The sequence below is a fragment of the Giraffa tippelskirchi genome, chromosome 7 (assembly GCF_054371585.1).
Source record: "Giraffa tippelskirchi isolate mGirTip1 chromosome 7, T2T-mGirTip1v1.2.pri, whole genome shotgun sequence".
NCBI classification, from domain to species: Eukaryota; Metazoa; Chordata; class Mammalia; order Artiodactyla; family Giraffidae; genus Giraffa; species Giraffa tippelskirchi.
The window spans coordinates 63,786,350-63,809,675 of record NC_137281.1 but is presented as its reverse complement, the minus strand read 5'-3'; the positions used below and the strand labels follow the sequence as shown (position 1 = coordinate 63,809,675).

At 55.1% G+C, this 23,326-nt stretch overlaps 2 protein-coding genes and 1 long non-coding RNA gene across 3 annotated transcripts in view; 2 read left to right on the top strand and 1 right to left on the bottom strand.

The window, feature by feature from the left end:
• LOC145513990 (uncharacterized) overlaps positions 1–23,326 on the bottom strand; it is a 93,714-nt gene that overhangs the window by 69,448 nt on the left and 940 nt on the right. Inside the window, exons 2-4 of the long non-coding RNA XR_014059793.1 lie at positions 16,488–16,599; positions 8,844–8,955; positions 1,200–1,311 (exon numbers count right to left, since the gene is read on the bottom strand). This is a non-coding gene — a long non-coding RNA (uncharacterized LOC145513990). The remainder of the gene's footprint in view (positions 1–1,199; positions 1,312–8,843; positions 8,956–16,487; positions 16,600–23,326) is intronic.
• Positions 1,738–6,805, top strand: LOC145513958 (uncharacterized). Its single transcript, XM_081511037.1, has 3 exons — positions 1,738–5,190; positions 5,590–5,902; positions 6,159–6,805. The coding sequence occupies exons 1-3, from the start codon at positions 4,954–4,956 to the stop codon at positions 6,779–6,781; spliced, it is 1,173 nt and encodes a 390-aa protein (XP_081367163.1). The 5' UTR covers positions 1,738–4,953; the 3' UTR covers positions 6,782–6,805.
• On the top strand, positions 17,026–22,093 carry LOC145513957 (uncharacterized). The gene is made up of 3 exons (XM_081511035.1): positions 17,026–20,478; positions 20,878–21,190; positions 21,447–22,093. Exons 1-3 carry the CDS (start codon positions 20,242–20,244, stop codon positions 22,067–22,069), a joined length of 1,173 nt encoding a protein of 390 aa, XP_081367161.1. The 5' UTR covers positions 17,026–20,241; the 3' UTR covers positions 22,070–22,093.

Genomic DNA, 23,326 nt, shown 5'->3' with positions numbered 1-23,326 from the left:
TCAGGTGTTCTCATGCCCTGCCTGCCTGCCTGCCTGCCTGGCTCATCCGTGAGCTGTGCCCACCTCCAGGGCAGGACTCCACCTTCTCCTCTCTGTGTACCGTGAATCTGCACACAGTGGGCTTTCAGAACCTTAGGAGACTTGAGCCATTCCCACTGGAGCCAGAACCCTCCCCAGGAAGGAAAACAGCTGTGGAGTCATTTTGGCCCCAGCACTGGTTCCCAAACCCTGGCGGCTCCTACAGCCTCTACGGTGTGAAGAGGGAGGTCCCTTTTGACAGAGCTTTCCGGCTGTCAGATCTAAGCTGTTGTTTCCCTGTCAGCTGTGTCTCTTCCGTTGCAGCCAGGTGGGCCACGCTGCTCCAAAGGAGCTCACAAGCTGAGTGGCAAGGGAGGTATTGAGAGGACAGGGATGGCTACAACGTGCTACAAACTGAGTGAGGGTCCCCACAATCCTCAGCAAAGGTCTGTGGTGTGCAAGTGGGGAGTAGAGGGCCCCCAAGTTCCAAAGGAAGGGAGGTACTCGGGAGCTAAAGCCCTTGGCTGCTGTGGTAGCAGCTGCAGATGGCAGCTCGTCCACAGTGCACTTCGAATGAGGTCATATGAGCGGGACTCTGGAAATGGCTCCGAAATCCAGAGAAAGGGGTCAGGGTATGTGGGAATCCGGCGGGGGTGGGGGGTGGATGAAGGAAGGTGTCCTTCCCCTCTCCAGTGCAATTTGGTTTGGTGAGTCTCAAAGCTACCAGATGGCACTTCCCAAGTCAGGCCCCCGCAGGAATCAGGGTGGGCTGCGTGCCTCGGCCCCTGCCACAGGGACAAGCCACACCAGTGGCCTCCCTGAGCTCAAATGGCCGGATCTGGGGGTTCTGTCTGGGTGCACACCTCCTTGCTGTGGCCAAGTTCCCCCCTTCTCTGAGCACCAGCTTCATCCTCTCGAAGGAGGACATCGATTGCTACCTTGGCACGTTACTCTCTTCATCCTGTGAAGACTCATTAGGCTTATCCTACAATTACTAGCTGGCCCGAAGAGATATCTCCTGAATCCAGATTAAGCTGGAGTCTCCCAGGCTCATCTGGCATGTCTTCCCTGAAGTCTGCCAAAACCCACACCCTTGCATTTCCAGGGACTCCCCTTAGCCAGCTGGGCAGAAAACCCAGCATGCTTCAAACAAGCTGACAGACAAGCGGGAGAGGACTCACGGGCAGACGGCCTCCCTCAGGTCTCGGGTGGAGCTCTGGGACCACAGCAGCAACGGGCCATCCCAGCCCCTGGGCTCAGCAGCACCCTCATTCTCAGGCCGGCGGCTCTGCCCTGAGGGGAGCAGGAAGGTCACCAACTGCCGCAGGCGGACCTCAAGCCCCTCCCACTGCTGGAGCCTGACCTCCCCCGGCCCCACCCCTTCCCCTACCCCAGCAGGACGAGAGCTCGTCTTCCCCTGGCTTCCAACGTCAGGCCCGGCCCTGGGCCCCGATTGGGCACTGCCCCAGTCCGGAGCCAATCACAGTGGCCAGGGAGGTGGAACGCACCGATTGGCCAGGGCCAGGTCATGTGACCATGCTCCCCAGGAAACTCAAATATTACCAAGATTCCCTAACAAACCAATGAACAAAATTATCCAGTAAAGGCAAACCGTACTTTTTAATGAGGCCAATGTCACAGAAAAAAAAAAAAAAAGCTTCACAATGAACTGCTCAAGGAAGCTACTAAATAAACTTTCAGAAAAGTTAAGTCGTTTTTTTTTTTTTTGTTTTAATAGGGTGACGGAGAGCTATACCTTTCCCATCTATGTGAATTTAGGTTTAAACTAGATTTCCCTTGGCTATTATATAAGACAAAAAAACCCCACATCACCCCCTTTCACTCCCCCCACCCCCAAAAAGTGTTTTAGTCTATTGAGTTTTTGTGTCCTCAGTTGTGTCTGATTCACGGCAACTCACGAACTCTACACAGCCAGGCTCTTCCGTCCATGGAATTCAGGGCAATTTTTTTCTGTCACAGTAAATGCCCACCCTGGGTGATCCAAAGGCAAGGGCTCAGAGGCTCCTGAGAGACTAACTCCTTTCAGCTGAGCACAGAGCTGGCTCCTCACTGGGATGCCTGTGGCCTGGGGCTCCCAGAGGGGAGAGCAGCACTCGCCCCACCGTGTGGTCACTGCTGGAAGTGCAGGCTGCTCCTCACTCCCCCTTGACAGTGTCCCTGAGGGCAGAACAGTGTGAATCTACTCAAGGTGGAAATGCAAACTCCGATGCAACCAAACTTCCCACAAGGTCTCCAAAACCACTCAGGAACAGGGAATTGGAAACTGCAGGGCATGACATGAATGGAGATGGAGGCTTGACACCTTACACCGAGTTCACTTCCAGTTATCCCTAGACAAAGTTTCCATGAAAACTTGTCACAAATCTAGAAGAACAATGAGCAGAAACCGGACACGTGCTTTGAGTCTTCACACACAAAACTAAAAGGCAGTCCACAAAACAACCCAGAGAATACAGTGGACTTTGCAAAATCAAAGATATCTACTGTGGGAAAGACCTCATTACAAAAGCAAAAGACAGGTCATACATCGCGAGACGAATGAGTGGAAACACAAAGCTTCTCAAGGACGTGTCTCCAAACAGACAAAGAACACCAACACAACAAGCCTGTGAAAACTAGGGAAAGGTCTGAAGGGACACCAGACTGAGGAAGACACACACAGAGTATCCCGGATGATGTCCAGCACTGAGGGCCTGAAGAAACAACAGTCTAGTTGCACTCCCTCAGGCCTGTGTGACCCTGGATGAGGCCTCTGTTTCCCGGTGGCTCTGAGAGATGGACAGGGAGGAAGGGGAAGAGAAATCACTTGCACTTCTAATACTCACAGCAAAGTCTTCCAATGAGAAGGGAATTATCACCCCCACTGACAATGCCATTCACTGAAGTGATACCCACGAGTCCATCTAACCCAGAAGGGAAGGAAGGACCTGTTCTCACAAAACGGCGAGAGATGGAAGAAAGAAGATCAAGCCCACACCAATCACTGGAAAGAGAAGCTGTGCTCAGGGCTTGAAAGAATTCCTATTGGGAAAATGATGTCACAGCCCCACAAGGCAATCCACAGCTTCGATGCTATTCCTCCCAAAATGCCAATGCATTTTCGCACCGAACAAAGAATTGCAAAAGGGGTTACGGAAACAGAAAAGAGCCTAAATTGTCAATACAATCCGACGAAAAAGCCCCGATACGGACATCCAAGGTTGTGTGAAAGGAAATCAGACGACCAAACTAGGATCCTCAGGAGAGTATCGGAGAAGGCGATGGCGACCCACTCCAGTACTCTTGCCTGGAAAATGCCCTGGACGGAGGAGCCTGGTAGGCTGCAGGCCATGGGGTCGCGCAGAGTCAGACACGACTGAAGTGACTTAGCCGCAGCGGCAGCAGCAGGACGGTATGCTATTGGGAATACAACAACACACACAGATCCAGATCGATGGAATAAAGTTGAGGGTCCAGAAACAAACCCCGGCATCCATGGTCAACTCATCTCTGACACAGAAGGGGAGAATATCCAAATGGGAACAAGAAAGCCTCTTCAATCAATGTCCATGGGAAAACCAGACAGCTACATCTGAAGAACGCTATTGGTTTTGATCTCACACCACCTCAATATCGGGGAAAAACCTCACCCTAAAGACTGATGTCATGAGATAGCTAGAAAGAAGCGTAGGTCAAAGGCTCCTTAACATCAGAGTCTCCTTGCCATTTGCTGGGCGGAGGTAGAAATGGGTCTCTTCAAGTAAGGGGAAGAGGGAAACCAAGTACACCAATGGGTTTCCATCCAATGGAACCTCTTCACAACAGAGAAGCTAAGCATTCACAAATGCAAAAGATAGGAAACGGAACATGAGAGACTCCTTGCAAGTGGTGTATCTGAGAAGGGGTTCATATGGAAAGAGACGAAGAATGCACAGCACTCAGATTCCAAGAAACACCACCACCACCCTTGACCCTTCCCCCATGACCAACTCCGACCTAAAGCCTTTCTCTCCCTCTAACCTATCCCTAAAACATAACCCTCATCTAATCATATACATGGGCATTCCTAGCATCCATCCATCCACACACGAGAGAGAAAGAGGAAGGCACAGACTGAATCGAGAAAGGAAAAGAGAGGGACACAGCCAGAGAGAGACACGGAACCAAAGAGAGGAAAGGAGTCGATGGTCCAGACTTTTCATCAATCTGTCTCGAAGGTAGAAGCAATGACAGCGCCCATCCACCCCAGAAGGGGGAAAAGGACGGAAGGTTTGGAGAGGAAAAGACAAGAACGCAGGGAGCCATTAGAAGCTCAGCCACCCGCAGAAGCCGAGCTGGGACACTTGAACAGAATCTCAATGGAAACAGAGGACCAGAAAGTTGGCTACTCTTTTCTATAAGAGAGGGAGACCTTCGAGTCTTCCTTTCGGTCCTCCAACTTGCATGCGGGGTCTCAAAACAGTCAGGAGGGGGAGTGCCTTTTCCTGGGTACCACGGCGCATCCAGGCCTCGTTCTGCCCCATTCTGTGCTGTGTCAGCCCTGGATGGCGTCTTTCTTTCTGAAGTCTCAGCGCACAAGCTCCACGTGATATCGGCCCCAGGTGGAGAGGCATGGAGCTGCTCGTAGGCCGACAGACCTAGGAAACAGATGGGAGAATGACCCCCACTCTGCAGATGGAGAGACTGGGGAAACCCTGAGGGGCATATGCTTGTCCAGGGCCACACCACTTATGAGAAGAAGGAGCCTGGTCTGAGAGCAGCGGGGTCCTCGGAGCTCAGGCCCTGGCTGCACCCAGGCCTCCCCAGGGCTGTGGGCTGGGCTGTGTGGCTGTCACTGTGCCTGCACATGGCCTAAGGGGGGTGGTCGAGCAGTCAGAAACCCAGAGATTCCCTTGGGAAGTTTTGGGGAAGGGACCTCAGCACGAACCCCAGGAAATGATGTCACCTGCCGGCAACAGAACCCAACAGAACCCGCAACCCGGGTATCCAGGCCTCCAGAGCGGAGAGGAGCCCCCAGCCAGATCACTTGCTGCCAGGATGTTCTGCTGTTTGCCCCTGCCCAGAGGCCGGGGCCTCAGGAAAGCTCACAGGCAGTGTGCGTGGGCACCCTGTCGACGTTGGCTCAGGGCACCCCCGAGAGGCCTCTGGCCCTTTGCCCGGAGAAACAGAAAGGTAACACGGGGAGCCCCAGGCGGGGCCAGGCCACCTCTCCCATGCCACCCGGAAACACCGGGTCCTTTGCCTGTGTGTGTGGATGCGGGTTTCTCGGGGTGTGTCTCCCTCAAGGAAGCCCAGGCGGATGTGGGGTCAGAAGCCTGTGGACAAGTTGTGTCCACACCCCAGGGGAGAGCAGGCTGGGTGGGATGGGGAGAGTGCGGGCAGCGCCGGCCGCCCAGGCTGACCTCACACCCTCAGGTGGGTCTCTTTCCTCCCGGGTGGGGATCTGAGCAGACACACGTCTCTGACCCTTCTGGGAAGAGAAGTTCGAGCAGGCAGAAGCAGCGGCTCCACTGGCCAGGCCCAGCTCGGAAAACTCCCAGCACGGCTGGCTGACGGTCACTGTCGTTGCAGAGCTTCCCACGTGATGAGGCCGAGGACGGGGACACCCCGTCCACCTCCCGGAGGGAGGGGTCGGAGCACCACCCCCCCGCCCGTGAGGCCCAGTGCAGGCTCCAGGTGAGCGTGCCCACGGAGGCATCAGCCCCACCGGGGGCGAAGCGGAGGCGGGGAAGGCCTGCTGCCGAGACACCGCCCAGGATACACCCGGCGGCCCAGTCTGAGGCTGCCACGGAGCTCAGCACACCCGGCTCCGACCCAGAGTCCCGAGAACCCCGGCCTCTGAGGCAGCAGGAGGACCTGGAGCCCAGCACGCCAGAGCACAGAGGTGAGGACGCTGGGGCTGGTGCACGGGAGTGTGTGGGGAGGGGGTGCTGAGCTACACAGGGACGAGTCCCCGAAAGATGCTGCTGGGCCTGCAGCAAGCGCTGGCCTCACACCCCCACCCCCATCTTGCACACTTCAGTCCCAAAAGACATCCGACCCGGGGTATTCTTTGGGAATCTCTTGGAAGCTTTCTGTCCCGGGATACGCACATGCCAAGGCTGGCCTGTGGGCAAACTTTGCTTCTCCCCCGGCTCTAGCACTGGCCTCCAACTGGAACCAGGCTCTACTTCCCAGACCTGTCCCTACAGAGGTGGTGGCTCCAGGTGCAGGACCCAGGGATCCACCGAGGCCAGATGGAGAACCGAGACTTGCCCTCGCAGAGACACCAGGCCAGCTGGGTACTGGCCAGCACACCGGGCAGATCGGATCTCCGTGCCTGCAGGACCCCCAGCCCCAGGCACTGATGTCCCACCCCCTCAGCCAGAACCTCCACCTCCACGTACACCTGTACCTGCTCGGGCTTTGGCAGGAGAACCCGAGGCAGAGGAGGAGTCACCGCCTCGGCAGGGAGAGCCTGCCCTGGCTCCCGCGCAACACCCAGACGCCGACGATGACTCACCCGCCCCTGCAGGAAGAACGAGCCCCCGCTCTGGACAGAGACCCAGAGCCCTTGCCGGAAACACCACGTCCAGGGGAGCGGTCGGCTCTGCAGCCTCCATCCCTGTCTGCTCACCGTGGAGGCCGGCAACTCCGTCTGCCCCCAGGGGACATGGAGTTCCTTTCCCCTGAACTGCTTTGCATTTGGTTTGTTTCCACCTTTCTGGTGATGTTTCATTTTTTGTATGGTTTCCTGTATTTCTCTTGGTTAAGTTGGGATTAGTAAACTTTTTCATCATTGTTGCAATTTGGGAACACTGTTGTGTAACTCTGGTGATACTGTGTTACCATCACCACTTTGTAGTTTCAGACCCGTTCGATCTTTATGCCCCACCCCCCAACAAAGCCTGGATTCAAGGCAAGCACGCCCTGTTCATCCCTCCCCCCGATCCTGAACACAATTTCACCTTTTCTTTCTGCATTCCTTCCTATATTCTTGGTGTCCCCAATCAATGACTCTCAGTGAAATGACTGAAGGAGTTTTTTTCGGACTCTCCACCTACTGTAAGACTCCATTGGAGAGTTCTCATTTTTATGTCATTTGAACTAGCCTTTGATAGCTGAAAGGACGGTGTACGTCCTTTCAAGATATCATGTGCCAAACGAAGCCCTTTTGGCAAATGCCATCATTATCTCCAGGCAGGCATTGCTGTTTGAAGGGTGACATCTCAGCCAGAAGGCAGAGGCTGAGCTCCTCTTGTTGCACCAGCTCCCAAAAGAAGCCAAGAAAGGGAGCTGGAACAACAAACCACCCCAACGCCCAGGAAAGCGTTCTTCACGACAGAAGGCTAGAAAATGACCCAACAACCTTGTGGCCCAGAACCCCTCTAGAAAAATCACTGTTCCATAAAAAAGAGAAACACATGGGAAGTTCCAAGGAGAGGCAATGCCCATGGCCAGTGTACTTTAGAGACGGCCTGACCGCTCCGGGGAAGACACGCACCGACGGAACCCCTTGGGAAACAGCAGTGATAGTCCTCACCGTCGTAAGGGTTTCCTCTGGGGACAACCTGCCCTGGGCACCACATGAGGGAGCAGACCGGCTTCTCTTCCTCTGCCCCCACACCGTTCACTCATGAAGGCAGCTCAGGTGTTCTCAGGCCCTGCCTGCCTGCCTGCCTGCCTGGCTCATCCGTGAGCTGTGCCCACCTCCAGGGCAGGACTCCACCTTCTCCTCTCTGTGTACCGTGAATCTGCACACAGTGGGCTTTCAGAACCTTAGGAGACTTGAGCCATTCCCACTGGAGCCAGAACCCTCCCCAGGAAGGAAAACAGCTGTGGAGTCATTTTGGCCCCAGCACTGGTTCCCAAACCCTGGCGGCTCCTACAGCCTCTACGGTGTGAAGAGGGAGGTCCCTTTTGACAGAGCTTTCCGGCTGTCAGATCTAAGCTGTTGTTTCCCTGTCAGCTGTGTCTCTTCCGTTGCAGCCAGGTGGGCCACGCTGCTCCAAAGGAGCTCACAAGCTGAGTGGCAAGGGAGGTATTGAGAGGACAGGGATGGCTACAACGTGCTGCAAACTGAGTGAGGGTCCCCACAATCCTCAGCAAAGGTCTGTGGTGTGCAAGTGGGGAGTAGAGGGCCCCCAAGTTCCAAAGGAAGGGAGGTACTCGGGAGCTAAAGCCCTTGGCTGCTGTGGTAGCAGCTGCAGATGGCAGCTCGTCCACAGTGCACTTCGAATGAGGTCATATGAGCGGGACTCTGGAAATGGCTCCGAAATCCAGAGAAAGGGGTCAGGGTATGTGGGAATCCGGCGGGGGTGGGGGGTGGATGAAGGAAGGTGTCCTTCCCCTCTCCAGTGCAATTTGGTTTGGTGAGTCTCAAAGCTACCAGATGGCACTTCCCAAGTCAGGCCCCCGCAGGAATCAGGGTGGGCTGCGTGCCTCGGCCCCTGCCACAGGGACAAGCCACACCAGTGGCCTCCCTGAGCTCAAATGGCCGGATCTGGGGGTTCTGTCTGGGTGCACACCTCCTTGCTGTGGCCAAGTTCCCCCCTTCTCTGAGCACCAGCTTCATCCTCTCGAAGGAGGACATCGATTGCTACCTTGGCACGTTACTCTCTTCATCCTGTGAAGACTCATTAGGCTTATCCTACAATTACTAGCTGGCCCGAAGAGATATCTCCTGAATCCAGATTAAGCTGGAGTCTCCCAGGCTCATCTGGCATGTCTTCCCTGAAGTCTGCCAAAACCCACACCCTTGCATTTCCAGGGACTCCCCTTAGCCAGCTGGGCAGAAAACCCAGCATGCTTCAAACAAGCTGACAGACAAGCGGGAGAGGACTCACGGGCAGACGGCCTCCCTCAGGTCTCGGGTGGAGCTCTGGGACCACAGCGGCAACGGGCCATCCCAGCCCCTGGGCTCAGCAGCACCCTCATTCTCAGGCCGGCGGCTCTGCCCTGAGGGGAGCAGGAAGGTCACCAACTGCCGCAGGCGGACCTCAAGCCCCTCCCACTGCTGGAGCCTGACCTCCCCCGGCCCCACCCCTTCCCCTACCCCAGCAGGACGAGAGCTCGTCTTCCCCTGGCTTCCAACGTCAGGCCCGGCCCTGGGCCCCGATTGGGCACTGCCCCAGTCCGGAGCCAATCACAGTGGCCAGGGAGGTGGAACGCACCGATTGGCCAGGGCCAGGTCATGTGACCATGCTCCCCAGGAAACTCAAATATTACCAAGATTCCCTAACAAACCAATGAACAAAATTATCCAGTAAAGGCAAACCGTACTTTTTAATGAGGCCAATGTCACAGAAAAAAAAAAAAAAAGCTTCACAATGAACTGCTCAAGGAAGCTACTAAATAAACTTTCAGAAAAGTTAAGTCGTTTTTTTTTTTTTTGTTTTAATAGGGTGACGGAGAGCTATACCTTTCCCATCTATGTGAATTTAGGTTTAAACTAGATTTCCCTTGGCTATTATATAAGACAAAAAAACCCCACATCACCCCCTTTCACTCCCCCCACCCCCAAAAAGTGTTTTAGTCTATTGAGTTTTTGTGTCCTCAGTTGTGTCTGATTCACGGCAACTCACGAACTCTACACAGCCAGGCTCTTCCGTCCATGGAATTCAGGGCAATTTTTTTCTGTCACAGTAAATGCCCACCCTGGGTGATCCAAAGGCAAGGGCTCAGAGGCTCCTGAGAGACTAACTCCTTTCAGCTGAGCACAGAGCTGGCTCCTCACTGGGATGCCTGTGGCCTGGGGCTCCCAGAGGGGAGAGCAGCACTCGCCCCACCGTGTGGTCACTGCTGGAAGTGCAGGCTGCTCCTCACTCCCCCTTGACAGTGTCCCTGAGGGCAGAACAGTGTGAATCTACTCAAGGTGGAAATGCAAACTCCGATGCAACCAAACTTCCCACAAGGTCTCCAAAACCACTCAGGAACAGGGAATTGGAAACTGCAGGGCATGACATGAATGGAGATGGAGGCTTGACACCTTACACCGAGTTCACTTCCAGTTATCCCTAGACAAAGTTTCCATGAAAACTTGTCACAAATCTAGAAGAACAATGAGCAGAAACCGGACACGTGCTTTGAGTCTTCACACACAAAACTAAAAGGCAGTCCACAAAACAACCCAGAGAATACAGTGGACTTTGCAAAATCAAAGATATCTACTGTGGGAAAGACCTCATTACAAAAGCAAAAGACAGGTCATACATCGCGAGACGAATGAGTGGAAACACAAAGCTTCTCAAGGACGTGTCTCCAAACAGACAAAGAACACCAACACAACAAGCCTGTGAAAACTAGGGAAAGGTCTGAAGGGACACCAGACTGAGGAAGACACACACAGAGTATCCCGGATGATGTCCAGCACTGAGGGCCTGAAGAAACAACAGTCTAGTTGCACTCCCTCAGGCCTGTGTGACCCTGGATGAGGCCTCTGTTTCCCGGTGGCTCTGAGAGATGGACAGGGAGGAAGGGGAAGAGAAATCACTTGCACTTCTAATACTCACAGCAAAGTCTTCCAATGAGAAGGGAATTATCACCCCCACTGACAATGCCATTCACTGAAGTGATACCCACGAGTCCATCTAACCCAGAAGGGAAGGAAGGACCTGTTCTCACAAAACGGCGAGAGATGGAAGAAAGAAGATCAAGCCCACACCAATCACTGGAAAGAGAAGCTGTGCTCAGGGCTTGAAAGAATTCCTATTGGGAAAATGATGTCACAGCCCCACAAGGCAATCCACAGCTTCGATGCTATTCCTCCCAAAATGCCAATGCATTTTCGCACCGAACAAAGAATTGCAAAAGGGGTTACGGAAACAGAAAAGAGCCTAAATTGTCAATACAATCCGACGAAAAAGCCCCGATACGGACATCCAAGGTTGTGTGAAAGGAAATTAGACGACCAAACTAGGATCCTCAGGAGAGTATCGGAGAAGGCGATGGCGACCCACTCCAGTACTCTTGCCTGGAAAATGCCCTGGACGGAGGAGCCTGGTAGGCTGCAGGCCATGGGGTCGCGCAGAGTCAGACACGACTGAAGTGACTTAGCCGCAGCGGCAGCAGCAGGACGGTATGCTATTGGGAATACAACAACACACACAGATCCAGATCGATGGAATAAAGTTGAGGGTCCAGAAACAAACCCCGGCATCCATGGTCAACTCATCTCTGACACAGAAGGGGAGAATATCCAAATGGGAACAAGAAAGCCTCTTCAATCAATGTCCATGGGAAAACCAGACAGCTACATCTGAAGAACGCTATTGGTTTTGATCTCACACCACCTCAATATCGGGGAAAAACCTCACCCTAAAGACTGATGTCATGAGATAGCTAGAAAGAAGCGTAGGTCAAAGGCTCCTTAACATCAGAGTCTCCTTGCCATTTGCTGGGCGGAGGTAGAAATGGGTCTCTTCAAGTAAGGGGAAGAGGGAAACCAAGTACACCAATGGGTTTCCATCCAATGGAACCTCTTCACAACAGAGAAGCTAAGCATTCACAAATGCAAAAGATAGGAAACGGAACATGAGAGACTCCTTGCAAGTGGTGTATCTGAGAAGGGGTTCATATGGAAAGAGACGAAGAATGCACAGCACTCAGATTCCAAGAAACACCACCACCACCCTTGACCCTTCCCCCATGACCAACTCCGACCTAAAGCCTTTCTCTCCCTCTAACCTATCCCTAAAACATAACCCTCATCTAATCATATACATGGGCATTCCTAGCATCCATCCATCCACACACGAGAGAGAAAGAGGAAGGCACAGACTGAATCGAGAAAGGAAAAGAGAGGGACACAGCCAGAGAGAGACACGGAACCAAAGAGAGGAAAGGAGCCGATGGTCCAGACTTTTCATCAATCTGTCTCGAAGGTAGAAGCAATGACAGCGCCCATCCACCCCAGAAGGGGGAAAAGGACGGAAGGTTTGGAGAGGAAAAGACAAGAACGCAGGGAGCCATTAGAAGCTCAGCCACCCGCAGAAGCCGAGCTGGGACACTTGAACAGAATCTCAATGGAAACAGAGGACCAGAAAGTTGGCTACTCTTTTCTATAAGAGAGGGAGACCTTCGAGTCTTCCTTTCGGTCCTCCAACTTGCATGCGGGGTCTCAAAACAGTCAGGAGGGGGAGTGCCTTTTCCTGGGTACCACGGCGCATCCAGGCCTCGTTCTGCCCCATTCTGTGCTGTGTCAGCCCTGGATGGCGTCTTTCTTTCTGAAGTCTCAGCGCACAAGCTCCACGTGATATCGGCCCCAGGTGGAGAGGCATGGAGCTGCTCGTAGGCCGACAGACCTAGGAAACAGATGGGAGAATGACCCCCACTCTGCAGATGGAGAGACTGGGGAAACCCTGAGGGGCATATGCTTGTCCAGGGCCACACCACTTATGAGAAGAAGGAGCCTGGTCTGAGAGCAGCGGGGTCCTCGGAGCTCAGGCCCTGGCTGCACCCAGGCCTCCCCAGGGCTGTGGGCTGGGCTGTGTGGCTGTCACTGTGCCTGCACATGGCCTAAGGGGGGTGGTCGAGCAGTCAGAAACCCAGAGATTCCCTTGGGAAGTTTTGGGGAAGGGACCTCAGCACGAACCCCAGGAAATGATGTCACCTGCCGGCAACAGAACCCAACAGAACCCGCAACCCGGGTATCCAGGCCTCCAGAGCGGAGAGGAGCCCCCAGCCAGATCACTTGCTGCCAGGATGTTCTGCTGTTTGCCCCTGCCCAGAGGCCGGGGCCTCAGGAAAGCTCACAGGCAGTGTGCGTGGGCACCCTGTCGACGTTGGCTCAGGGCACCCCCGAGAGGCCTCTGGCCCTTTGCCCGGAGAAACAGAAAGGTAACACGGGGAGCCCCAGGCGGGGCCAGGCCACCTCTCCCATGCCACCCGGAAACACCGGGTCCTTTGCCTGTGTGTGTGGATGCGGGTTTCTCGGGGTGTGTCTCCCTCAAGGAAGCCCAGGCGGATGTGGGGTCAGAAGCCTGTGGACAAGTTGTGTCCACACCCCAGGGGAGAGCAGGCTGGGTGGGATGGGGAGAGTGCGGGCAGCGCCGGCCGCCCAGGCTGACCTCACACCCTCAGGTGGGTCTCTTTCCTCCCGGGTGGGGATCTGAGCAGACACACGTCTCTGACCCTTCTGGGAAGAGAAGTTCGAGCAGGCAGAAGCAGCGGCTCCACTGGCCAGGCCCAGCTCGGAAAACTCCCAGCACGGCTGGCTGACGGTCACTGTCGTTGCAGAGCTTCCCACGTGATGAGGCCGAGGACGGGGACACCCCGTCCACCTCCCGGAGGGAGGGGTCGGAGCACCACCCCCCCGCCCGTGAGGCCCAGTGCAGGCTCCAGGTGAGCGTGCCCACGGAGGCATCAGCCCCACCGGGGGCGAAGCGGAGGCGGGGAAGGCCTGCTGCCGAGACACCGCCCAGGATACACCCGGCGGCCCAGTCTGAGGCTGCCACGGAGCTCAGCACACCCGGCTCTGACCCAGAGTCCCGAGAACCCCGGCCTCTGAGGCAGCAGGAGGACCTGGAGCCCAGCACGCCAGAGCACAGAGGTGAGGACGCTGGGGCTGGTGCACGGGAGTGTGTGGGGAGGGGGTGCTGAGCTACACAGGGACGAGTCCCCGAAAGATGCTGCTGGGCCTGCAGCAAGCGCTGGCCTCACACCCCCACCCCCATCTTGCACACTTCAGTCCCAAAAGACATCCGACCCGGGGTATTCTTTGGGAATCTCTTGGAAGCTTTCTGTCCCGGGATACGCACATGCCAAGGCTGGCCTGTGGGCAAACTTTGCTTCTCCCCCGGCTCTAGCACTGGCCTCCAACTGGAACCAGGCTCTACTTCCCAGACCTGTCCCTACAGAGGTGGTGGCTCCAGGTGCAGGACCCAGGGATCCACCGAGGCCAGATGGAGAACCGAGACTTGCCCTCGCAGAGACACCAGGCCAGCTGGGTACTGGCCAGCACACCGGGCAGATCGGATCTCCGTGCCTGCAGGACCCCCAGCCCCAGGCACTGATGTCCCACCCCCTCAGCCAGAACCTCCACCTCCACGTGCACCTGTACCTGCTCGGGCTTTGGCAGGAGAACCCGAGGCAGAGGAGGAGTCACCGCCTCGGCAGGGAGAGCCTGCCCTGGCTCCCGCGCAACACCCAGACGCCGACGATGACTCACCCGCCCCTGCAGGAAGAACGAGCCCCCGCTCTGGACAGAGACCCAGAGCCCTTGCCGGAAACACCACGTCCAGGGGAGCGGTCGGCTCTGCAGCCTCCAGCCCTGTCTGCTCACCGTGGAGGCCGGCAACTCCGTCTGCCCCCAGGGGACATGGAGTTCCTTTCCCCTGAACTGCTTTGCATTTGGTTTGTTTCCACCTTTCTGGTGATGTTTCATTTTTTGTATGGTTTCCTGTATTTCTCTTGGTTAAGTTGGGATTAGTAAACTTTTTCATCATTGTTGCAATTTGGGAACACTGTTGTGTAACTCTGGTGATACTGTGTTACCATCACCACTTTGTAGTTTCAGACCCGTTCGATCTTTATGCCCCACCCCCCAACAAAGCCTGGATTCAAGGCAAGCACGCCCTGTTCATCCCTCCCCCCGATCCTGAACACAACTTCACCTTTTCTTTCTGCATTCCTTCCTATATTCTTGGTGTCCCCAATCAATGACTCTCAGTGAAATGACTGAAGGAGTTTTTTTCGGACTCTCCACCTACTGTAAGACTCCATTGGAGAGTTCTCATTTTTATGTCATTTGAACTAGCCTTTGATAGCTGAAAGGACGGTGTACGTCCTTTCAAGATATCATGTGCCAAACGAAGCCCTTTTGGCAAATGCCATCATTATCTCCAGGCAGGCATTGCTGTTTGAAGGGTGACATCTCAGCCAGAAGGCAGAGGCTGAGCTCCTCTTGTTGCACCAGCTCCCAAAAGAAGCCAAGAAAGGGAGCTGGAACAACAAACCACCCCAACGCCCAGGAAAGCGTTCTTCACGACAGAAGGCTAGAAAATGACCCAACAACCTTGTGGCCCAGAACCCCTCTAGAAAAATCACTGTTCCATAAAAAAGAGAAACACATGGGAAGTTCCAAGGAGAGGCAATGCCCATGGCCAGTGTGCTTTAGAGACGGCCTGACCGCTCCGGGGAAGACACGCACCGACGGAACCCCTTGGGAAACAGCAGTGATAGTCCTCACCGTCGTAAGGGTTTCCTCTGGGGACAACCTGCCCTGGGCACCACATGAGGGAGCAGACCGGCTTCTCTTCCTCTGCCCCCACACCGTTCACTCATGAAGGCAGCTCAGGTGTTCTCATGCCCTGCCTGCCTGCCTGCCTGCCTGGCTCATCCGTGAGCTGTGCCCACCTCCAGGGCAGGACTCCACCTTCTCCTCTCTGTGTACCGTGAATCTGCACACAGTGGGCTTTCAGAACCTTAGGAGACTTGAGCCATTCCCACTGGAGCCAGAACCCTCCCCAGGAAGGAAAACAGCTGTGGAGTCATTTTGGCCCCAGCACTGGTTCCCAAACCCTGGCGGCTCCTACAGCCTCTACGGTGTGAAGAGGGAGGTCCCTTTTGACAGAGCTTTCCGGCTGTCAGATCTAAGCTGTTGTTTCCCTGTCAGCTGTGTCTCTTCCGTTGCAGCCAGGTGGGCCACGCTGCTCCAAAGGAGCTCACAAGCTGAGTGGCAAGGGAGGTATTGAGAGGACAGGGATGGCTACAACGTGCTGCAAACTGAGTGAGGGTCCCCACAATCCTCAGCAAAGGTCTGTGGTGTGCAAGTGGGGAGTAGAGGGCCCCCAAGTTCCAAAGGAAGGGAGGTACTCGGGAGCTAAAGCCCTTGGCTGCTGTGGTAGCAGCTGCAGATGGCAGCTCGTCCACAGTGCACTTCGAATGAGGTCATATGAGCGGGACTCTGGAAATGGCTCCGAAATCCAGAGAAAGGGGTCAGGGTATGTGGGAATCCGGCGGGGGTGGGGGGTGGATGAAGGAAGGTGTCCTTCCCCTCTCCAGTGCAATTTGGTTTGGTGAGTCTCAAAGCTACCAGATGGCACTTCCCAAGTCAGGCCCCCGCAGGAATCAGGGTGGGCTGCGTGCCTCGGCCCCTGCCACAGGGACAAGCCACACCAGTGGCCTCCCTGAGCTCAAATGGCCGGATCTGGGGGTTCTGTCTGGGTGCACACCTCCTTGCTGTGGCCAAGTTCCCCCCTTCTCTGAGCACCAGCTTCATCCTCTCGAAGGAGGACATCGATTGCTACCTTGGCACGTTACTCTCTTCATCCTGTGAAGACTCATTAGGCTTATCCTACAATTACTAGCTGGCCCGAAGAGATATCTCCTGAATCCAGATTAAGCTGGAGTCTCCCAGGCTCATCTGGCATGTCTTCCCTGAAGTCTGCCAAAACCCACACCCTTGCATTTCCAGGGACTCCCCTTAGCCAGCTGGGCAGAAAACCCAGCATGCTTCAAACAAGCTGACAGACAAGCGGGAGAGGACTCACGGGCAGACGGCCTCCCTCAGGTCTCGGGTGGAGCTCTGGGACCACAGCAGCAACGGGCCATCCCAGCCCCTGGGCTCAGCAGCACCCTCATTCTCAGGCCGGCGGCTCTGCCCTGAGGGGAGCAGGAAGGTCACCAACTGCCGCAGGCGGACCTCAAGCCCCTCCCACTGCTGGAGCCTGACCTCCCCCGGCCCCACCCCTTCCCCTACCCCAGCAGGACGAGAGCTCGTCTTCCCCTGGCTTCCAACGTCAGGCCCGGCCCTGGGCCCCGATTGGGCACTGCCCCAGTCCGGAGCCAATCACAGTGGCCAGGGAGGTGGAACGCACCGATTGGCCAGGGCCAGGTCATGTGACCATGCTCCCCAGGAAACTCAAATATTACCAAGATTCCCTAACAAACCAATGAACAAAATTATCCAGTAAAGGCAAACCGTACTTTTTAATGAGGCCAATGTCACAGAAAAAAAAAAAAAAAGCTTCACAATGAACTGCTCAAGGAAGCTACTAAATAAACTTTCAGAAAAGTTAAGTCGTTTTTTTTTTTTTTGTTTTAATAGGGTGACGGAGAGCTATACCTTTCCCATCTATGTGAATTTAGGTTTAAACTAGATTTCCCTTGGCTATTATATAAGACAAAAAAACCCCACATCACCCCCTTTCACTCCCCCCACCCCCAAAAAGTGTTTTAGTCTATTGAGTTTTTGTGTCCTCAGTTGTGTCTGATTCACGGCAACTCACGAACTCTACACAGCCAGGCTCTTCCGTCCATGGAATTCAGGGCAATTTTTTTCTGTCACAGTAAATGCCCACCCTGGGTGATCCAAAGGCAAGGGCTCAGAGGCTCCTGAGAGACTAACTCCTTTCAGCTGAGCACAGAGCTGGCTCCTCACTGGGATGCCTGTGGCCTGGGGCTCCCAGAGGGGAGAGCAGCACTCGCCCCACCGTGTGGTCACTGCTGGAAGTGCAGGCTGCTCCTCACTCCCCCTTGACAGTGTCCCTGAGGGCAGAACAGTGTGAATCTACTCAAGGTGGAAATGCAAACTCCGATGCAACCAAACTTCCCACAAGGTCTCCAAAACCACTCAGGAACAGGGAATTGGAAACTGCAGGGCATGACATGAATGGAGATGGAGGCTTGACACCTTACACCGAGTTCACTTCCAGTTATCCCTAGACAAAGTTTCCATGAAAACTTGTCACAAATCTAGAAGAACAATGAGCAGAAACCGGACACGTGCTTTGAGTCTTCACACACAAAACTAAAAGGCAGTCCACAAAACAACCCAGAGAATACAGTGGACTTTGCAAAATCAAAGATATCTACTGTGGGAAAGACCTCATTACAAAAGCAAAAGACAGGTCATACATCGCGAGACGAATGAGTGGAAACACAAAGCTTCTCAAGGACGTGTCTCCAAACAGACAAAGAACACCAACACAACAAGCCTGTGAAAACTAGGGAAAGGTCTGAAGGGACACCAGACTGAGGAAGACACACACAGAGTATCCCGGATGATGTCCAGCACTGAGGGCCTGAAGAAACAACAGTCTAGTTGCACTCCCTCAGGCCTGTGTGACCCTGGATGAGGCCTCTGTTTCCCGGTGGCTCTGAGAGATGGACAGGGAGGAAGGGGAAGAGAAATCACTTGCACTTCTAATACTCACAGCAAAGTCTTCCAATGAGAAGGGAATTATCACCCCCACTGACAATGCCATTCACTGAAGTGATACCCACGAGTCCATCTAACCCAGAAGGGAAGGAAGGACCTGTTCTCACAAAACGGCGAGAGATGGAAGAAAGAAGATCAAGCCCACACCAATCACTGGAAAGAGAAGCTGTGCTCAGGGCTTGAAAGAATTCCTATTGGGAAAATGATGTCACAGCCCCACAAGGCAATCCACAGCTTCGATGCTATTCCTCCCAAAATGCCAATGCATTTTCGCACCGAACAAAGAATTGCAAAAGGGGTTACGGAAACAGAAAAGAGCCTAAATTGTCAATACAATCCGACGAAAAAGCCCCGATACGGACATCCAAGGTTGTGTGAAAGGAAATCAGACGACCAAACTAGGATCCTCAGGAGAGTATCGGAGAAGGCGATGGCGACCCACTCCAGTACTCTTGCCTGGAAAATGCCCTGGACGGAGGAGCCTGGTAGGCTGCAGGCCATGGGGTCGCGCAGAGTCAGACACGACTGAAGTGACTTAGCCGCAGCGGCAGCAGCAGGACGGTATGCTATTGGGAATACAACAACACACACAGATCCAGATCGATGGAATAAAGTTGAGGGTCCAGAAACAAACCCCGGCATCCATGGTCAACTCATCTCTGACACAGAAGGGGAGAATATCCAAATGGGAACAAGAAAGCCTCTTCAATCAATGTCCATGGGAAAACCAGACAGCTACATCTGAAGAACGCTATTGGTTTTGATCTCACACCACCTCAATATCGGGGAAAAACCTCACCCTAAAGACTGATGTCATGAGATAGCTAGAAAGAAGCGTAGGTCAAAGGCTCCTTAACATCAGAGTCTCCTTGCCATTTGCTGGGCGGAGGTAGAAATGGGTCTCTTCAAGTAAGGGGAAGAGGGAAACCAAGTACACCAATGGGTTTCCATCCAATGGAACCTCTTCACAACAGAGAAGCTAAGCATTCACAAATGCAAAAGATAGGAAACGGAACATGAGAGACTCCTTGCAAGTGGTGTATCTGAGAAGGGGTTCATATGGAAAGAGACGAAGAATGCACAGCACTCAGATTCCAAGAAACACCACCACCACCCTTGACCCTTCCCCCATGACCAACTCCGACCTAAAGCCTTTCTCTCCCTCTAACCTATCCCTAAAACATAACCCTCATCTAATCATATACATGGGCATTCCTAGCATCCATCCATCCACACACGAGAGAGAAAGAGGAAGGCACAGACTGAATCGAGAAAGGAAAAGAGAGGGACACAGCCAGAGAGAGACACGGAACCAAAGAGAGGAAAGGAGTCGATGGTCCAGACTTTTCATCAATCTGTCTCGAAGGTAGAAGCAATGACAGCGCCCATCCACCCCAGAAGGGGGAAAAGGACGGAAGGTTTGGAGAGGAAAAGACAAGAACGCAGGGAGCCATTAGAAGCTCAGCCACCCGCAGAAGCCGAGCTGGGACACTTGAACAGAATCTCAATGGAAACAGAGGACCAGAAAGTTGGCTACTCTTTTCTATAAGAGAGGGAGACCTTCGAGTCTTCCTTTCGGTCCTCCAACTTGCATGCGGGGTCTCAAAACAGTCAGGAGGGGGAGTGCCTTTTCCTGGGTACCACGGCGCATCCAGGCCTCGTTCTGCCCCATTCTGTGCTGTGTCAGCCCTGGATGGCGTCTTTCTTTCTGAAGTCTCAGCGCACAAGCTCCACGTGATATCGGCCCCAGGTGGAGAGGCATGGAGCTGCTCGTAGGCCGACAGACCTAGGAAACAGATGGGAGAATGACCCCCACTCTGCAGATGGAGAGACTGGGGAAACCCTGAGGGGCATATGCTTGTCCAGGGCCACACCACTTATGAGAAGAAGGAGCCTGGTCTGAGAGCAGCGGGGTCCTCGGAGCTCAGGCCCTGGCTGCACCCAGGCCTCCCCAGGGCTGTGGGCTGGGCTGTGTGGCTGTCACTGTGCCTGCACATGGCCTAAGGGGGGTGGTCGAGCAGTCAGAAACCCAGAGATTCCCTTGGGAAGTTTTGGGGAAGGGACCTCAGCACGAACCCCAGGAAATGATGTCACCTGCCGGCAACAGAACCCAACAGAACCCGCAACCCGGGTATCCAGGCCTCCAGAGCGGAGAGGAGCCCCCAGCCAGATCACTTGCTGCCAGGATGTTCTGCTGTTTGCCCCTGCCCAGAGGCCGGGGCCTCAGGAAAGCTCACAGGCAGTGTGCGTGGGCACCCTGTCGACGTTGGCTCAGGGCACCCCCGAGAGGCCTCTGGCCCTTTGCCCGGAGAAACAGAAAGGTAACACGGGGAGCCCCAGGCGGGGCCAGGCCACCTCTCCCATGCCACCCGGAAACACCGGGTCCTTTGCCTGTGTGTGTGGATGCGGGTTTCTCGGGGTGTGTCTCCCTCAAGGAAGCCCAGGCGGATGTGGGGTCAGAAGCCTGTGGACAAGTTGTGTCCACACCCCAGGGGAGAGCAGGCTGGGTGGGATGGGGAGAGTGCGGGCAGCGCCGGCCGCCCAGGCTGACCTCACACCCTCAGGTGGGTCTCTTTCCTCCCGGGTGGGGATCTGAGCAGACACACGTCTCTGACCCTTCTGGGAAGAGAAGTTCGAGCAGGCAGAAGCAGCGGCTCCACTGGCCAGGCCCAGCTCGGAAAACTCCCAGCACGGCTGGCTGACGGTCACTGTCGTTGCAGAGCTTCCCACGTGATGAGGCCGAGGACGGGGACACCCCGTCCACCTCCCGGAGGGAGGGGTCGGAGCACCACCCCCCCGCCCGTGAGGCCCAGTGCAGGCTCCAGGTGAGCGTGCCCACGGAGGCATCAGCCCCACCGGGGGCGAAGCGGAGGCGGGGAAGGCCTGCTGCCGAGACACCGCCCAGGATACACCCGGCGGCCCAGTCTGAGGCTGCCACGGAGCTCAGCACACCCGGCTCCGACCCAGAGTCCCGAGAACCCCGGCCTCTGAGGCAGCAGGAGGACCTGGAGCCCAGCACGCCAGAGCACAGAGGTGAGGACGCTGGGGCTGGTGCACGGGAGTGTGTGGGGAGGGGGTGCTGAGCTACACAGGGACGAGTCCCCGAAAGATGCTGCTGGGCCTGCAGCAAGCGCTGGCCTCACACCCCCACCCCCATCTTGCACACTTCAGTCCCAAAAGACATCCGACCCGGGGTATTCTTTGGGAATCTCTTGGAAGCTTTCTGTCCCGGGATACGCACATGCCAAGGCTGGCCTGTGGGCAAACTTTGCTTCTCCCCCGGCTCTAGCACTGGCCTCCAACTGGAACCAGGCTCTACTTCCCAGACCTGTCCCTACAGAGGTGGTGGCTCCAGGTGCAGGACCCAGGGATCCACCGAGGCCAGATGGAGAACCGAGACTTGCCCTCGCAGAGACACCAGGCCAGCTGGGTACTGGCCAGCACACCGGGCAGATCGGATCTCCGTGCCTGCAGGACCCCCAGCCCCAGGCACTGATGTCCCACCCCCTCAGCCAGAACCTCCACCTCCACGTACACCTGTACCTGCTCGGGCTTTGGCAGGAGAACCCGAGGCAGAGGAGGAGTCACCGCCTCGGCAGGGAGAGCCTGCCCTGGCTCCCGCGCAACACCCAGACGCCGACGATGACTCACCCGCCCCTGCAGGAAGAACGAGCCCCCGCTCTGGACAGAGACCCAGAGCCCTTGCCGGAAACACCACGTCCAGGGGAGCGGTCGGCTCTGCAGCCTCCATCCCTGTCTGCTCACCGTGGAGGCCGGCAACTCCGTCTGCCCCCAGGGGACATGGAGTTCCTTTCCCCTGAACTGCTTTGCATTTGGTTTGTTTCCACCTTTCTGGTGATGTTTCATTTTTTGTATGGTTTCCTGTATTTCTCTTGGTTAAGTTGGGATTAGTAAACTTTTTCATCATTGTTGCAATTTGGGAACACTGTTGTGTAACTCTGGTGATACTGTGTTACCATCACCACTTTGTAGTTTCAGACCCGTTCGATCTTTATGCCCCACCCCCCAACAAAGCCTGGATTCAAGGCAAGCACGCCCTGTTCATCCCTCCCCCCGATCCTGAACACAATTTCACCTTTTCTTTCTGCATTCCTTCCTATATTCTTGGTGTCCCCAATCAATGACTCTCAGTGAAATGACTGAAGGAGTTTTTTTCGGACTCTCCACCTACTGTAAGACTCCATTGGAGAGTTCTCATTTTTATGTCATTTGAACTAGCCTTTGATAGCTGAAAGGACGGTGTACGTCCTTTCAAGATATCATGTGCCAAACGAAGCCCTTTTGGCAAATGCCATCATTATCTCCAGGCAGGCATTGCTGTTTGAAGGGTGACATCTCAGCCAGAAGGCAGAGGCTGAGCTCCTCTTGTTGCACCAGCTCCCAAAAGAAGCCAAGAAAGGGAGCTGGAACAACAAACCACCCCAACGCCCAGGAAAGCGTTCTTCACGACAGAAGGCTAGAAAATGACCCAACAACCTTGTGGCCCAGAACCCCTCTAGAAAAATCACTGTTCCATAAAAAAGAGAAACACATGGGAAGTTCCAAGGAGAGGCAATGCCCATGGCCAGTGTACTTTAGAGACGGCCTGACCGCTCCGGGGAAGACACGCACCGACGGAACCCCTTGGGAAACAGCAGTGATAGTCCTCACCGTCGTAAGGGTTTCCTCTGGGGACAACCTGCCCTGGGCACCACATGAGGGAGCAGACCGGCTTCTCTTCCTCTGCCCCCACACCGTTCACTCATGAAGGCAGCTCAGGTGTTCTCAGGCCCTGCCTGCCTGCCTGCCTGCCTGGCTCATCCGTGAGCTGTGCCCACCTCCAGGGCAGGACTCCACCTTCTCCTCTCTGTGTACCGTGAATCTGCACACAGTGGGCTTTCAGAACCTTAGGAGACTTGAGCCATTCCCACTGGAGCCAGAACCCTCCCCAGGAAGGAAAACAGCTGTGGAGTCATTTTGGCCCCAGCACTGGTTCCCAAACCCTGGCGGCTCCTACAGCCTCTACGGTGTGAAGAGGGAGGTCCCTTTTGACAGAGCTTTCCGGCTGTCAGATCTAAGCTGTTGTTTCCCTGTCAGCTGTGTCTCTTCCGTTGCAGCCAGGTGGGCCACGCTGCTCCAAAGGAGCTCACAAGCTGAGTGGCAAGGGAG

Bases quoted from the DNA above. Each gene is read 5' to 3' on its own strand.
- LOC145513958 (XM_081511037.1), top strand. From the start codon at position 4,954: ATGATGTCACCTGCCGGCAACAGAACCCAACAGAACCCGCAACCCGGG. The intron at 5,191-5,589 runs GTAACACGGGGA...CTGTCGTTGCAG, and splicing joins TTGCCCGGAGAAACAGAAAG to AGCTTCCCACGTGATGAGGC. The intron at 5,903-6,158 runs GTGAGGACGCTG...CCCCGGCTCTAG, and splicing joins CAGCACGCCAGAGCACAGAG to CACTGGCCTCCAACTGGAAC.
- LOC145513957 (XM_081511035.1), top strand. From the start codon at position 20,242: ATGATGTCACCTGCCGGCAACAGAACCCAACAGAACCCGCAACCCGGG. The intron at 20,479-20,877 runs GTAACACGGGGA...CTGTCGTTGCAG, and splicing joins TTGCCCGGAGAAACAGAAAG to AGCTTCCCACGTGATGAGGC. The intron at 21,191-21,446 runs GTGAGGACGCTG...CCCCGGCTCTAG, and splicing joins CAGCACGCCAGAGCACAGAG to CACTGGCCTCCAACTGGAAC.